Raw genomic sequence first — 15360 nt, forward strand, 5'->3', positions numbered from 1 at the left:
GTCCTCCGCTCTTCTGGGGTCGGCGCCGCAGGACTAGGAAGCAGAGGTTCCACGGCGCCGGGTGAGGGCGGAGGGAATCCCGCGCTGCTGGGGGCGGCGGTGGGGAGGACCCGTCGGACCGGGTGGCGACTGCTGGAAGATGGTGTCCGCACCCGGGGATTTGCAGCCCTGTCTGGAGGACGTGAACTCACGTGAGAGCCTGTGAAGCGCTCCCGGGTGGTCAGGCGCTGCCAGGTGGTGGAGCTGCCTGTGCCCTGGATGCCCAGGCTCGGGGTGCAGTGGGCTTGCCAGTCACACCTAGTTCATACCATCCGCCCTGCAGACCATTCCCCGGGCTCTCCTTTAGATCATTCTAGACCACGAAGGGTCCTCCAGGCATGTTTCCCACTGTATCCTGATGCGTGCTGTCCGGATGCCTGTCTCCCTGCAGCGTTCAGGAAGGCTCTTCACGAAATGTCAACTTTCATTTGGCGGAAGAAAAAAACTGTTTCTGAAGCCTAGTGACTTTTCCATGATCGCAGTTTGTAGGCGAAGACCAAGATTCAGAATACCTGACTCCTAGGCTGCTACCCCACTTTAACTGTTAATTGAAAGCATTTCTTGTAAAGCATCTTTTTGAGAGTAAAGTTAAAACAAATTTAAACGGATTCTTTTTCCTTGAAGAACTGCTTTTTATGGCTTTCACTTCAGTCACTAACCGAAGGGTAAGTAATACTAGGGAAATTGACAGTTTAGCACAGACTATTTCTTACTTCTTGGTGATCCTGGGAATTGACCCCAGGGCATCCAGCATGCTTTAAATAACAATTTTTGTGAATTTTTATGCTCCTTCATTAGATGTATTGTTAATTTGTTAACCAATATTGCTTTATAGATTTTGTAAAAAGTAGAGCAGTTTCAGTTGTTAAAATCCCGAGAATTTGTTTATAATTTACCCAGGGGAAAACTTTTTGCTCAAGAGCTACCTGATTGTGTTAGAGTATCATTGGGAAATCTTCCAGAATGTTTCTTCCTGATTTTTCTGGAGTGTCAAGGCAACATTATCATCTTCCCACAGAACATTTATCTGGTGGACATCTGTAGCTTTTTAAGGTAGAAAAATTGAGCTGCTAGGGACCAAGATCTTTCATGACTTCGTTTTTCTTCTAACCCAGCTGTATCTTCAGAGTTTTGAACCTTTTTTCAAGAACAGCACAAAACAAACAAAGCAAGTTATTCCTTTATTCAAAATCTCCCACTTTCCGTTACAGTGGATTTTGTGAGAATTGGTACATTAAAGTATGAGGTTAGTCATAGATAAATATCAAACTTCAAAGAAAATATGAAGCAGCAGCTCAGTAGCCGGGACAGGCCTACAGGTTGATATACACAGATGCTGTTTCCTTAGTCATTGACATGAGCTGAAAACAAGCACCTGATGTTTTCAATAAAGATGGCAGAAAACGTTGCACCGTGTTTTGGATATGGACCTTGATTCTTGCTCAGCCAAAGACTTCCTGTAAGACACCTTGATCAAATCATACAATGAATAACCTTCCATTGGTACCCCTGAAATAAATGTAGTTCATTGCCTTAAAACTGTTTCTCAATGAGATCAAAAGTGTTCTGTTCTATTTACTATGTCGACATTTTAATTACCTGAACAAATAACCTAATTCTTTTAGTTTTTAAGAGTAGGCCCAAATTTGGAAGACACTAATTTCTCTTGATAGCTTTTAGAACCATCTGCCTCCTGAACAGTGCTGTTGAAACTGTTTTGTTGGAACTGTGTCCAGACTAAGGCCCAACCCATAATTTTGTTCAAAATGCTTTCTCTGGCTTCAATTGTGGACTTACAAGCTTGGCTCAACCCTACTCTTACAGACCATCTAGCCTTTTCATATCTAGCTCTAGAATATCTCATTCATCCAAGGTCAATCTTCCTTCCCAATCTCCACTGTTTCCAGTAGAGATGGGGCACAGCCTTTCAGTGCTTTGATATACTAATTCTCAAGTATACCCTCATTCATTCCTTATTTATTTTTGTATTTTTGAGACAGGTCTCCATGTAGACCAGACTGGCCTTGAACTCTCATTTGCTTCCCAAATGCTGGGATTAAAGGTGTGGCCCACCACACCCAGCTTTCATTCCTTATTTTTTGGGTGGAATACCAAATTGAGGGTTACCTAAGAAAGGAGATCAGGTGACAAAGTTACAAGATACAAGAGCACATAGTTTTGCTGGGGTTAATTAAGAGTCATTAGTCCAGATTATGTCCATGTATGAAAGCCATTCCCACAGATTCAATACGTGGTTCAACAGGTGTCCAGGTATTGGTCTTTTTAGAGAAGTTACAGCTGGTGTGCTGTAACAAAACTCTCCATGACCATTTCATCTTAGGGCATGTGTATATGTTGCACAGCCCACAGTAAAAAGCTAATTTCTCTGGTAAATGGTTTTAAGCTTCTTAGTCAAGTTTCATACCTTCCCTTGTTTGGAATCTATTTAAGTAATGCCCCAATGACTAAATTGTAGTTGAATTCCTTCAACTTGGACGTTGTTACCATATTGACTGCCTTGTCCTCGAAAATACCCTTTGTTAGCTTCTGGTCGTGTTCTAGGAGGCTCTGTCTTGGCATCCTCTTCTTACCTCATAGTTCAGTTCCAAGTTTCCATCCTTTGTCTAGTCTTCTTATTTTACCTGTACATTTACATTAAAAGCATAAGGCTATTCTTGCTGAAGACTTGGGTTCAAATCCCAGCACCCACATGGCAGCTAACAACTGTCTGTAACTCCAGTTCCAGGGGATCTGACAGCCTCTTCTGTCCTCCATGAGCATTGCACGATAAGGGTGCACTTACCTATATGCAGGCAATACACGCATACGCATCAAATAAAAATAAATAAAATATTAAAAAAAAACCATAAGTAGCTAGTTGAGCAACCCTGTGTATTATTGTGCATACTTTTAAAATATGTAAAGCAGTGTTACAGGTGCTGTGTGCAGAGATAAGACACCAAGACATTTCTCTTCTCTAGGAAGCAGCATATTGTGCTAGCACCTGGCTCTGTGGTTTTGTACAGAGAATACCTGGAATAAAGACCGAGGTTTTAACCCCTCTGTTAGTTTCCCTTTATAGTTCAGCTTCTTTGTCTTCCATATTTGGTAGCACAGATCTTGACTGAGTGCTCTGTGCTACAAGGTCATGACAGCAGAACTGTGTATGTGTACTCAGTCACAGACCACGCTATATTCCTTCTTTGTTCTGGATGATTCCTACCACAGTAGCCCAGCATGGTGATATCCACCCATAATTTTAATACTCAGGAAGTTAAGACAGAAGATAGGGAGTTCAAGGCCAGCCAGAGCTATAAAGTATGATCACATCTCAAAATAAATGCCCCATTTTTAAATTGGGTTATTTGTTTTCTTGATGTTTAGTTTCTTTAGTTCTTTCCATAATCTAGATACTAACCCTCTATCAGATGTATGGCTTATAAAGATTTTTTTTCCTGTTCTGTAGGCTGTTTTTTCACTCAAGCAATGGTGTCTTTTGCTATACAGAAGATTTTTAGTTTCATGTGGTCCCATTTATCAGCTCTTGTTCTTAATGCCTAAGTGATTGGGGTCTACTTCAGAAAGTCATTTTCTTTGCCAAAATAGTTCAAAATATTCCCTATTTTCCCCTCCGTCAGACTCAGGGTATCAGGTTGTATTTTGTTGTTCTTGATCCACGCAGTTTTGTGCTGGGTGAGAAGTAAGTATCTAGTTTCATTCTCCCACCTGTGGCTGTCAAGTTTGACCAGCACTATTTGTTGAAGATACTGCCATTTCTCTAATGTGCATTTATGGCCTCATTATCAAAAAAATCAGGTGACTGTAGATGTGTGGACTTATATCCATGTCCTCAATTCTATTCCATTAATTACTGTGACTGTTTTTATGCTGGTACCATGCTGTTTTTATTACTATAGCTTTGCAATATAACTTTAAAACACAGATGGCGATACCCCCAGCCATTCTTTATTGACCAGTATTATTTTGGCCATCCTGTGTTCTTAGGTCTCTGTGTAACCCATGCTGGCCTTTTTCTCATGAGTCTCTTGCTTCAGCCTCCCAAATGATCGCATCACAGACCTGTGTGCTGACACACGTTTGCATTTCTTTTTAACATTAATTGAATCATATATACATAGTAGTGGTGTTTCAAGGAACACAGTTTTCATTTCATTGACCTTCATTGTGTATAAGTTTCATTATTATTGCTCTTCTATTATCTTTGATTATTGACTATCTTGGTCTTTTTTGTGGTTGAAGATGAGTTAATATTAAAGCCCCTTTAGTCTGTACATGTACGGTGGACATTTCTAAGCATTACTTCATGTGAATAATCCAAGCACTAATCCTTTTTAGGAAAATGGAAGGAATTAGAAAGTATAACACTAAGTGAGGTAACTCAGTCTCAGGATCTCAGCTTCTCCGTTTCTTATGCATTCCTATGTATGTGGGAGCAAATGAGGCTGGGTGCCAGGAACATGAGGGGAAAAGCGCTTCCAGCTGAAAATTACAGTATAATTAAATATCAGTGAATGTTATCTATGCTATAGTATCATGATTGATTGATTAGCATCTGACCATTTCTGAGAAAATTTAAGTTTCTGCCTCTGTTTTATTACACATGCTGTCCAAATACTTGCAGAGGTATTTTCTCTTCTGATCAACAATGGTGCTGAAAGTGTGTGCTGTTTTTACACATTTCTACACATTTAACTATTTCTAGTGGGTTTCATTTTTATTTTGATCTTGATCTTTTTAATCTTTCATTAATTCTCATTATAGAAATTTAAATCCTAATTAAATTTGGCTAAAAATAATTTTTACCTGAGTACAATGGGAATATATTGCTGTTATTATTTTCCTTCCTCCCCTAAAGCAAATGTTCTAAACCAGCTTGGTAAACTGTAAGCAGTAATCAAAATAGGCAATCATCCCATACACCTTTTTCCATAACAACAAATTATAATTGTTTCAGATGGAACCAAAATCCCAGGGAGTAGTATCCTTTAAGGATGTGACTGTGGGCTTCACCCAGGAGGAGTGGCAGTACCTGGACCCTGGCCAACGGTCCCTGTACAGGGAGGTGATGCTGGAGAACTACAGTCACCTTGTCTCAGTGGGTAAGGCTATTTACTGTGTGATGCCAACCAACAGTTGTTTATCCCTTTAATTATGAGGCATCTGGGCACTTTTCATAATATAATAATATTAAAGATTTGGAAAAATTTTTTATCAATGTTGGGTATCAGAAGATACGGTATGGGGGGGTGGCACATTCATGATGCATGTGGAAGTCAGAGGACAACCTTGGGTGTTGGTCCTGGCTTTTCCGCCCAGTTTGCAACAGCATCTTTGTTTCTCTGCTGTGTGCACAGGCTGGCCTGCAAATGTATAGGGATTCTTCTGTCTCTGCCTCCCAACTCCCCCATATTGATACTCTCATTCCAGACACTTAGGTCACACACCTACAGTTCTGAACATGGAAACTCAGGTCCTCACACTTGTGTAACAAGTGCTTCTACCCACTGAGCCATCTCCCCAGCCCAGAAGATACTTTTGTTCACTTCTCTATGGAGGTGTTCAGTGGCCTTATGCGTTACAGGCTTGATACCTATGTTGCCAGCCTATGTCCTTTTAACAGGGTATTGTGTGACCAAGTCAGAAGTGATCTTCAAGCTGGAGCAAGGAGAGGAGCCGTGGATGCTGGAGGAAAAATTCTCAAGTCAGAGCTTCCGAGGTCAGTCAGTTTGTATACTGCATAGATGAACATTAGACATACTGTATACCAATAGCTGATTCAGAGACTGGCAGTATCGTAACAGTTTTCAAGAGAATGTATTTTCCCATTGTAGATAGTTATTGTACATCAGGACATTTTCATACAGGTATATAAGACATTTCAGCCTTTCCCACACACATAACCATCCTCCTTCCCACCCTTCAGCTTAGTTTCCTTTATTTTCCTAACCAGTGTTACTTGTACTGTGATATCATATGTACCTACTTGGTTTTGTGAACCTATATAAAATCTGGGGACCACAAATGAGAGAAAACATATGATATTTGCCTTTCTGAGTCTGACTTAATTTGCTTAGTCAGATTATCTCCAGTTGCACCCATTTTTCTGAAAATGACACGTCTTCATTTTGGATGAAAAATCATATATGCATACATATGTATGCGTACATATATAACAGTGTATATATTTAGCTTTTAGAGGGCCCTCCATAGTGACTGAACTAATTTATGTTTTCACCTGCAGTGTGTGATGGTTCTGGTTCCCTTTGTCCCACACCCTTTCCAGCTTTGGTTGATACTTGTTTTCTTAGTGACTCTCATTATTAATGACTGGGATGAGAATTACTCTCAATTAACTTTAGATTTCCATTTCTCTGATAGCTAGTGAGGCTGAACTTCTTTCATATGATTACTGGCCATTTGTATTTCTTCTCTTGAAAACTGTATGTTTCATTAGCCCATTTATTGACTGACTTCCTTGATTTGTTACTATTTTTTAATTCCTTGTGTATTTTGCCTATTATTCCTCTGGTAAATATATACCTAAGAAAGACTTCATTCATTTGTAGGCTGTCTCTTTAGTTGATTGTTTCTTTGCTGTACAGAAATGTTTGATTCCTCAGATCCCATCTGTCAGTGGTGCCTTATTTCCTGAATGATTGAATTCCTTGTCAGAAGTCCTTGCCTTGTGCCTTTACACTGAAGTGTTTTCCCTACTTTATCCTCTACTGGATTTGGAGTTTTAGATGTCACATAAAGGTCACTGGTCCGTGTGGAGTTGCTTTTCATGCAGGGTGATGAAGGATCTAATTTCATTCTTTTACATGTAAATATCCAGTTTTCCTAGCATTATTTCTTGAAGAGGCAGTTTTTACTCCACTGTATCTTTTCAGCATCTTTTTCTAGAATCAAGTAACTGATGCATAGAGAGATGGGTTTAGGTCTTGCAGAGGACCTGGGTTTGGTACTGTGCACCTGCTTCATAGCTAACGACCTTCAGTAAGTCTAATTCCAAGGTATCTGACACCCTCTTCCTGCCTCTGTGGACATTGTCTGACACAGGTACTTACATGAAGGCAAAACACTCATCTACATAAAATAAAGATATATAAATGAAAAAAAATTTAATCAGATGACTGTTGCTGTTGGGGTTTATATCTTGATCCTCTATTTTACTGCATTGATCTGCATGTCTGTTTTCATGCCAGCACCATGATGTTTTGGTTACCACAACTCTGGGGTGTAGCTTAAAATCAGGTGGTGATAGCTCCAGCATTACTTCTTCATCCCTCAGGATTGCTCTAGATCTCTGGGGTCTTTTGTACTTCCAAGTTGATTTCAGGGTTTGTTTGTTTGTTGTTGTTGTTGTTGTATGTGTATGTGTTTGTGTGAAGACTAGCAATAGACTGTTGATGAGGATTGCATTGAGTCAGGATTACTTTGGGTAGGACGGCTATTTTCACGTCTTTATCCTACCAACCCATGAGCATAGGAAGTCTTTCTCTCTTCTGATGTCTCTTCAATATCTTTTTCAGTGCCTTAAAGCCTTTATTATAAATGTCTTATTCTTCCATGATTAGGTTTATTTCAAGTTATTTTTTGTTTTTTGAGGCAGTTATGCATGTTTTTCCCCTTGATTCCTTTTTCAACATGTTTGTTACTTGTGTTCAGGAAGTCTATTTGTGTTTAATGTTAATTTTGTATCTTGCCACTTTTCTGAAAGTACTTATCAGATATGAGAGTTTCCCTATGGAGTCTCTAGAGTCTGGATTATATCATCTGCTGAGAATGCTTTGACTTCTTCCTTTCCTGTTTGTTTGCCTTTTATCACCTTCTCTTGTCTTACTACTTTAGCTAAGACTTCAAGCTTGTTGAATAAGAGTAGAGAATGAGAGCACCCATGGAAATCCAGTTCTTCTGGATTTTAGTGGAAGTGCTTGCAGTGTTTCCCATTTTGTATAATGGCTATAGTTTTGTCATATGTAGCCTTTATTATGTTGAATTATGTTCCTTCCATTCTTAAAGTCTGCGCTTTTCTCATGGATGAATATGAGATTTTTGTCAAAAACTTTTTATTGCATCTGTTGATATGATTGTGTGATTTAGATCCTCAAGTAAATTTGTGTGATGTATTACAGTTATTGACTTGTAGGTTGAACCATCCCTGCATCTCTGAAATGAGACCAATTGATCATGGTGGATGATCTTTTTAATGTGTTCTTGAATTCCATTTGCAAGTACTTTTCTGAGAAGTTTTACATCTGTTTTTATTAATGAGATTTAACTATAATTTTCTTTTTGCTGTGTCTTTATATGGTTTTAGTATCAGCCTAATACTATTTTCATAGAGTTTCCATGGAGTTTTTGAGTTATTAAACCTCCCATTCCCTGATGTCTAGTGCATATGCTTGGAACTTGGTGTGTGTGTTTTCCCGCAGACTTAGGCCGCGGCCAGGTTTGCGCCACACTGAGTACAGCATGCTTTAGGTTCACAGTCTCTTTCCTGTAATCTAGAGATAGTCTTCTGGTCAGGTTTCGGTGCAATCCCAGGACACTTGATCTGAGTTCCCCAAGTGTGCAGTTGACAGTGTCTGCATTAGCCATGCCACTGACTCAGCAGGAATATTTTTACAAATGTCATGTTGCTGCTGCTCCCGTCAAAAGCCAAGAGTAGAGGTTTTTGCAGTGCCTCTCCTCCCTTTGCCAGGGCCCTACAACTTGTTTCTCCCACTTTTCTGCTCTGTAGCATGTCTGTTATTGAGAGTACAATTTTCTGAGGTTCTGTGTCTTAAGCCATGGCTCCATCAGTCCCCACAACACCACCAGTCCCTCTAATAGGGACTTTTGATTTTTTCCTGTTCTACTTTGTAAAATTCCCATTTTAGTTTGCTGTTGAAACTAAAGATTTTTGGCTGTCACCAACCTCTTCTGATAGCTGTTGTCCCACTTGCCCTGGTTCCTTCTCCAGGGATTCTGTTGAACTGGGCTGTGTCTTGTCCTCAATCTTCTCATTTCCTTCTTGTGTTATTTTGAGCTAAGGTCTCATGTAGCCCATGCCGGCCTTGAAATCACCATGTAGCTAAGGATTTCCTTGATTTCCTGATCCTTTGAACTTCACCTCCCAAGTGCTTGGATTTATAGTCATGCACCACCAGACCAGGCAACAAATTAAATTTTAAATTAAAGTGATTTTTTTTGTTATTTTATCTGTTTTTTCTTCTACAGCTTGTTGTGTAGCCCAAGCTGACCTGGAACTCAAAATTTTCCTGCCTTGGCATCTCAAATGCTGGGAGTACCAAGGATATCTTTTTAAGGACCTGACTCTTAGTGATCCATAAATCAAACTTCCAGTGTCATATGTTTTTGAATTTATTTATTTTTTAAAATATTTATTTTTATTTTATGTATATGTGTGTATTGCCTGCATGTAGGTAAGTGCACCCATGTTGTGCAATGCCCACGTGGACAGAAAGCTGTCAGATCCCCTGGAACTGGAGTTATGAACAGTTGTTAGCTGTCATGTGGGTGCTGGAATTCAAACTCAGGTCTTCTGCAAGAATAATTTTTAAAATATTGTACATTTGTATGTTTGCCTCGCTAAACTTCATTTGTCCCGTCAATCCTGCTGTTACTCTCCACTACTCTGTTTCTCAGTGCAGTACCATTTACCCATTTTACTTTTATTTTCCTTTATTACCTTTGTTTTTAAACACCCTTACACATACTCATTTCTTCATTCCCTAATTTTGGAACTCTTTTTTCTTTTGTTTTTTTGAGACTCACATTCACTATGGAACCCTGTCTGGCCTGGGTAGATTAGGCTGGCCTTGAACTCACAGAGATCTGCTTACCTGTTCCTTTCTGGTGTTTAGATTAAGGGTGTTCAGCAGCATGCCAGGCAGGTGTTTGAATTCTTATTCTATGCTAATCATTCTCTAAGAGCTGAGGATATAGAAATGGGCTAAATGATTTTACACAAAACATTAAATATACGCACAGATACTTATTTGAAATGTTCTGTGATAGTACAGACCATCAAATAAATTAATGCAATTTTATGTAGGTAGGGTATTCTACTTTAAGAACTGTCAAGGGAATCTAAGTAAGGTCAACACTATAGCAGAAAAATGATAGAAGTTAATCAGTGAGCCAGTGGGATTCTGCATTATTAGCAGGGCCAACAGTGACTGCTGAGCCCTTGGACAGGAATGTGCTTGGTATTTTTTAAGAACAACAAATGCCACAGTGACTGAAAGGAAGTAGTTAACATGGGGAGGATCATCCTGTGTCGGAGAGGTTGTATGTAGTCTAAATAATGGGACTATTACAGGCTTTGTTGAATAATTTTATTAGTGGATTTTTCAGCAGACAAGCAGCAGGTGATATACATTCATATATGATCTCTCCTAACTCATCAGAGAAAAATTTAAGGTTACATAAGGGTGTAGACAGTTCATTAGGTTACCATTGTATTTCTCCTTATAAATGATGATGGTGGCTTGGATAAATTGGAGGCATCACAGTTAAGAGAAATTGTTTATTTCTCTCAATATTTGAAATAGGTTGCTAAAAAGAATTATCATTTGTTAACATCACACTACTGCATGAGCTAAGAAAGATATTTGAAATGTTTTGGGATATAATGGGTGAACATTTCCCAACTTTATCAAAACATATAAAAATGACATATTCAAAAATATAAATTAAGGACTGGGGAAATGGCTCAGCAGTTAAAAGAACTTGCTCTTGCAGAGGACCCAAGTTCGGTTCCCAGTACCCACATGGTGGCTAACACCTGTCTGAAACTCCAGTTCTAAGGGATCCAATGCCCTCTTCTGACTTCCATGGGCATTGCACTAAACATATATGCAGGCAATACACTCATACACATAAAATAAAAATAAATTTAAAAAATATGAGTTAACATTGTGCAAATAAGTTCGGGGAAATCTTTGCTGAAGGTATATGCTGAGTAAATCACACTCATTAATTATAATTCAAATAAGACATTACTTCTAGGGAATGACATGCGTTTTTCATTGGACCATGGTGGAAGAAGTTCCTCTTTAAGGATTGACAGAAAAGAACTCTCAAACACTGTAAGTCTTCTGAAAATGTACTTATGAAAGAAAAGGAACTAAAAATACAATAAGATAAAAGAAAACCAAGAGATTGTGTTGCTAGCAAATGTACCTTTAAAATGATTAAGAGGAAGTTCTTTAAGTAGAAAGTGAATGTCACAAGACTTTGAACTTCATTAAAGAATTGTGGTCCCCCTGGACCACAATAGCAGTATTTTTTAACTTGGAGGGAAACTTTCTATCTGGAAATAATTTTCATTGTCACTTCTAGACTCAGAAAACTACATAGATATGGGCTGTTTGTTCTATGTTTAAATATTTATTTCTTTAGTAGCAATTACAACACATAGTATTCTTGGGACTAGAGAGATGACTCAGTTGTTAAGAGCACTTATTGCTACTGTAGAGGGTGCAGTTTTCATTCTCAACACCCACCTGACAGCTCAAGATTCGCTTTTAATCTACTTCTGAGGCATCTAATGCACTTGTCTGGCCTCCATGGGCACTTGCATGCATGTGATACACATAAGCTAAAGCAGGCACACATACCTACATGTGAAATAAATAAATAATTTAGAAATAAATTGTGGTATTCTCTGTCTCCCTACTATGCTATCTTCATTGGTTGTCATTGGTTATGTCATTTGCCCTCCTTAAATCAATCCTTACAATTTTTTGGAGGATGCATGGAGAGATTTAGATTATTATTTCTACATTGAAAATCACCATTATGTTTTGTCATAGTCATGTTCCCCTCCTTTTTTTGCTGTACTAGATCTTCTGTTTGTTTTTAAAATTTTTATCACAATTCATGGACTAGAAAAAAATGTGTATATACAATTATTTTTATTCCAGGAAACTGAACAAAAGAAAACCACAGTGAACTATGGCACAGGATTTTGTAGAGAGATATTATTTCATAAAAAATGTACTAATGTTTATACAGTAAGATTAATTTTTCTTATTTCCAGAAACTTGGAAAGCTGGTTGCTCAAATGACAGGAGCCAAGAAAACCAACCTAAATATTCATGGAAAAATGCATTCATGAATAACAAAATGCTGATTAGTGAACAAGGTAATGAAATAGGAAACCCATTTAACTTGGACATAAATTCATTTCTTTCCATAGAAATACCCTGTAAGTATGACTCACATGGAATTAATTTCAACAATATTTCAGAATTACTTATTAGGAAAACTAACTTAAGAAAAAATCTGGATAAATTTAATACCTGTGGAAAATTATTGTTCAACATTAAATGTGAGAAAACCCTTACTAGAGAGAAAAGTGAAGTTTTAAAAAATAAAGCTACACCTGATGATCATGCAAGTCCTATTCAGCATGAAAAATTCGAGACTTTAGAGCATACTTTTGAATATAATGTGTGTCAGGAGGCCATCCTTGGAAAGAAAATGCTCAATCCACACAAGCATCAATGCACAGAAGATAGAGACTATGAATGTAGTGCATATGGGAGAACTTTCTCTGATGGTTCATCACTGGTGTTCCCTCGGCTGTCTCTCACTGAAGAGAATCACTGTGAACTTAATGATTGTGAGAAGTCCACGGCTTTCCAACATGATGGTGTGCGTATCAAACACTGTGAGCATAATAAAATGGAGAATAATATTAGGAGGAAGTTATGTCTCTCACAAGTTCAAAAAACTCATAAGACAGAAGTACTTAGAGTGTAAAGAATGTGGCAAAGCTTCCTGTGAGAAGTCACATCTCATATGACATCAGACAGCACACACAGGAGAGAAATGCTTTCAATGTGATGTTTGTGGAAAAGCCTTCAGGACAAGTCAAACCTCACTAAACATCAGAGAACACATACAGGAGAGAAGCCCTATGAATACAATCGATGTGGGAAAGCCTTTAGCTATAAGGCATGTCTCAGAGTGCCCCAGAGAACACATACAGGACTGAAACCCTATGAATGTTATGAATGTGGAAAATTGTTTTTTACAAATTCAAACCTTACAGTACATCAGAGAACACATACAGGGGAGAAGCCCTTCAGATGTCCAGATTGTGGGAAATCCTTTTGTCAAAAATCACCTTATGGATGTCCAGATTGTGGAAAGTCCTTTGGTCAAAAAAAACCCATCTAGAACAACATCAGATAATTCACATGGGGAATAAGCCTTACATATGTAATATATGTGGTAAAAGTTTCTACCACAAATCAGTACTCACCAGGCATCAGATAACACATACAGGATTAAAACCTTATGAATTTTATGAATGTGGGAAGGCCTTCTGCTTAAAATCAGACCTCACAGTTCATGAGAGAGCACACACAGGAGAGAATCTCTTTACATGCTCAGAATGTGGGAAATTCTTTAGCCGTAAGTCAACTCTCTCTCAACACTTGAGAACACATACAGGGGAGAAACCGTATGAATGTCAGGAATGTAGAAAAGTATTTTATGATAAGTCATACCTGGCTACACAAAATAGAACACACACAGGAGAAATTTCACCCAACCATGACTCAGGAACCATTGCAGAAGAGGGGGTGGAACGATTGTAAGAGCCCTGGTTGGTGCATGAACATAAGGAAGCAGAGGTTTTCAGGCTCTGGGAACTTGCTCATATGAATGCGCGGTGGTGGTGACAGCATGCACAAGACCCATGCTGGCTCAGTAAGACAAAACCCATCATAGAATTGGGGAAATGGGCAGCAGGCCCCCGTCCAGAACTATTGGCAACTGATTAATGCTGGGTGAGGGAGGGTTGATCTTTTTAAAGGGAGTTAATCTAGATAGGCTGAGTCTAGTGGATGAGCTAGAGACATCTGTGTATAAAAGCTTGACTGGATTGGCCTTACCATATATGACAGAGTGCAAGAAATCTGGTGGGGAGGCTCTCCGGGTGTGGATGGGAGAGAGTGTAGAAAGATTATTATGAAGTATTCTATAAAATGCACAAAAATGCAATAGAAATATACATTAAAATTAGAGACATGAACCCAGGCAAGGGTGATCTAAGTAAAGAATTGATAATTTATCAACTATTTTGTTTGAAATACTTAAGTAATATTTGCAATTATATAAAAATAGAATTTCTATATACGCAAAATAATAAAATAGGAAAGTTACAAAACGTCAAATATTCTGCATGGTTTAAATAAATTCAGGCCATAACCAAAAATAATCCATCCGTACAAGCATGTACTGACTTCTAATGTATGATCCTGCAAACTTTGCCACAAATTTCAGGTATTAATATGAAAAATATAATAGTGCACATTTTCCCACAAAATAATGAAATACAACACAAAAATTGCTTACACCACTGTAACTTTATATTAAACTGATAAGGATATGACAATAAAGGAATAGCAATGCTTCCAACTCATTTTGAGATATGTACATGTTATGCTTGTATAACTGGAATCCAAAGACACATCCAGGTGTAAGACATCATGAATGAAATGGTTCTAACTCTGAAAGAAATTCTTACTGCTGTAAAATACTGAAATCTACTTCTTTATAAGATACTAAATGACAAACATTATGTCACACAACAAATGCAAATAACAATCTACCATATTTACCATCTAGGGATTTGTGGTAGTTGATGGTGGTTCTGTTTTCATTTTTTGAGACAGAAGCTCCAGTAATCTAAGTTGGTATTGAATTTCCTGTGTAGCTGAGGATGACCTTGAACTCATGAACCTCCTACCTTCACCACCAAGCAGTGGCATTACAAGCTATAGCACCATACCTGACTCTTCAGTTCTACTTTTGATTTTCTAAAGCCCAGAAATCAACAGCAAATACCATAATTAGTAACCCAATATTGAAAATCTTAGCATAAAAGCAGGATTGAGGCAAGAATGCTACTACCATTTCAATTCCAGGATAATTAAGTAGGGAGATGAAAATCAAACACAGTATCTAGAAAGGAAGAAATGAATTGGCCCTAATTCCCAGATATTAAGTTTATGTTGTCAAACAGTTCATAACTTAGAATTCACAACTACATTTACTATGATTGTTAGATGACATACAGTTAAATCTTTAATAATTTTTCCTGAGAATAGTAATTCTCACTAAACAATTTGTCACATCAAGAAGAAATAGTATGGAAATTTTACGCAAGAATATAATTTAATATTTTTCTTTCCAAATGTTCATCAGACAATAGACATGATGTTGCCAACCCTGAATTTCTTGTCATTTTATCTGAGGAAGATCACTAAAGGTATGTGA

At 38.1% G+C, this 15360-nt stretch overlaps 1 protein-coding gene across 1 annotated transcript; it reads left to right on the top strand.

The window, feature by feature from the left end:
- Window positions 1-595: 595 nt before the first annotated feature.
- On the top strand, window positions 596-15352 carry LOC103731618 (zinc finger protein 33B-like; the record flags this gene model as incomplete). The annotated part of the gene is given in 8 exon segments (XM_008829985.2): window positions 596-704; window positions 5015-5159; window positions 5681-5776; window positions 12110-12812; window positions 12814-12935; window positions 12938-13239; window positions 13242-13649; window positions 15289-15352. Coding segments are annotated over 8 exon segments (1870 nt in total), but the record flags the coding sequence as incomplete, so codon positions are not given.
- Window positions 15353-15360: the final 8 nt, after the last annotated feature.

The sequence above is a fragment of the Nannospalax galili genome, unplaced genomic scaffold (genome assembly GCF_000622305.1).
Source record: "Nannospalax galili isolate Female #2095 unplaced genomic scaffold, S.galili_v1.0 scaffold5475, whole genome shotgun sequence".
Taxonomy (NCBI): Eukaryota; Metazoa; Chordata; class Mammalia; order Rodentia; family Spalacidae; genus Nannospalax; species Nannospalax galili.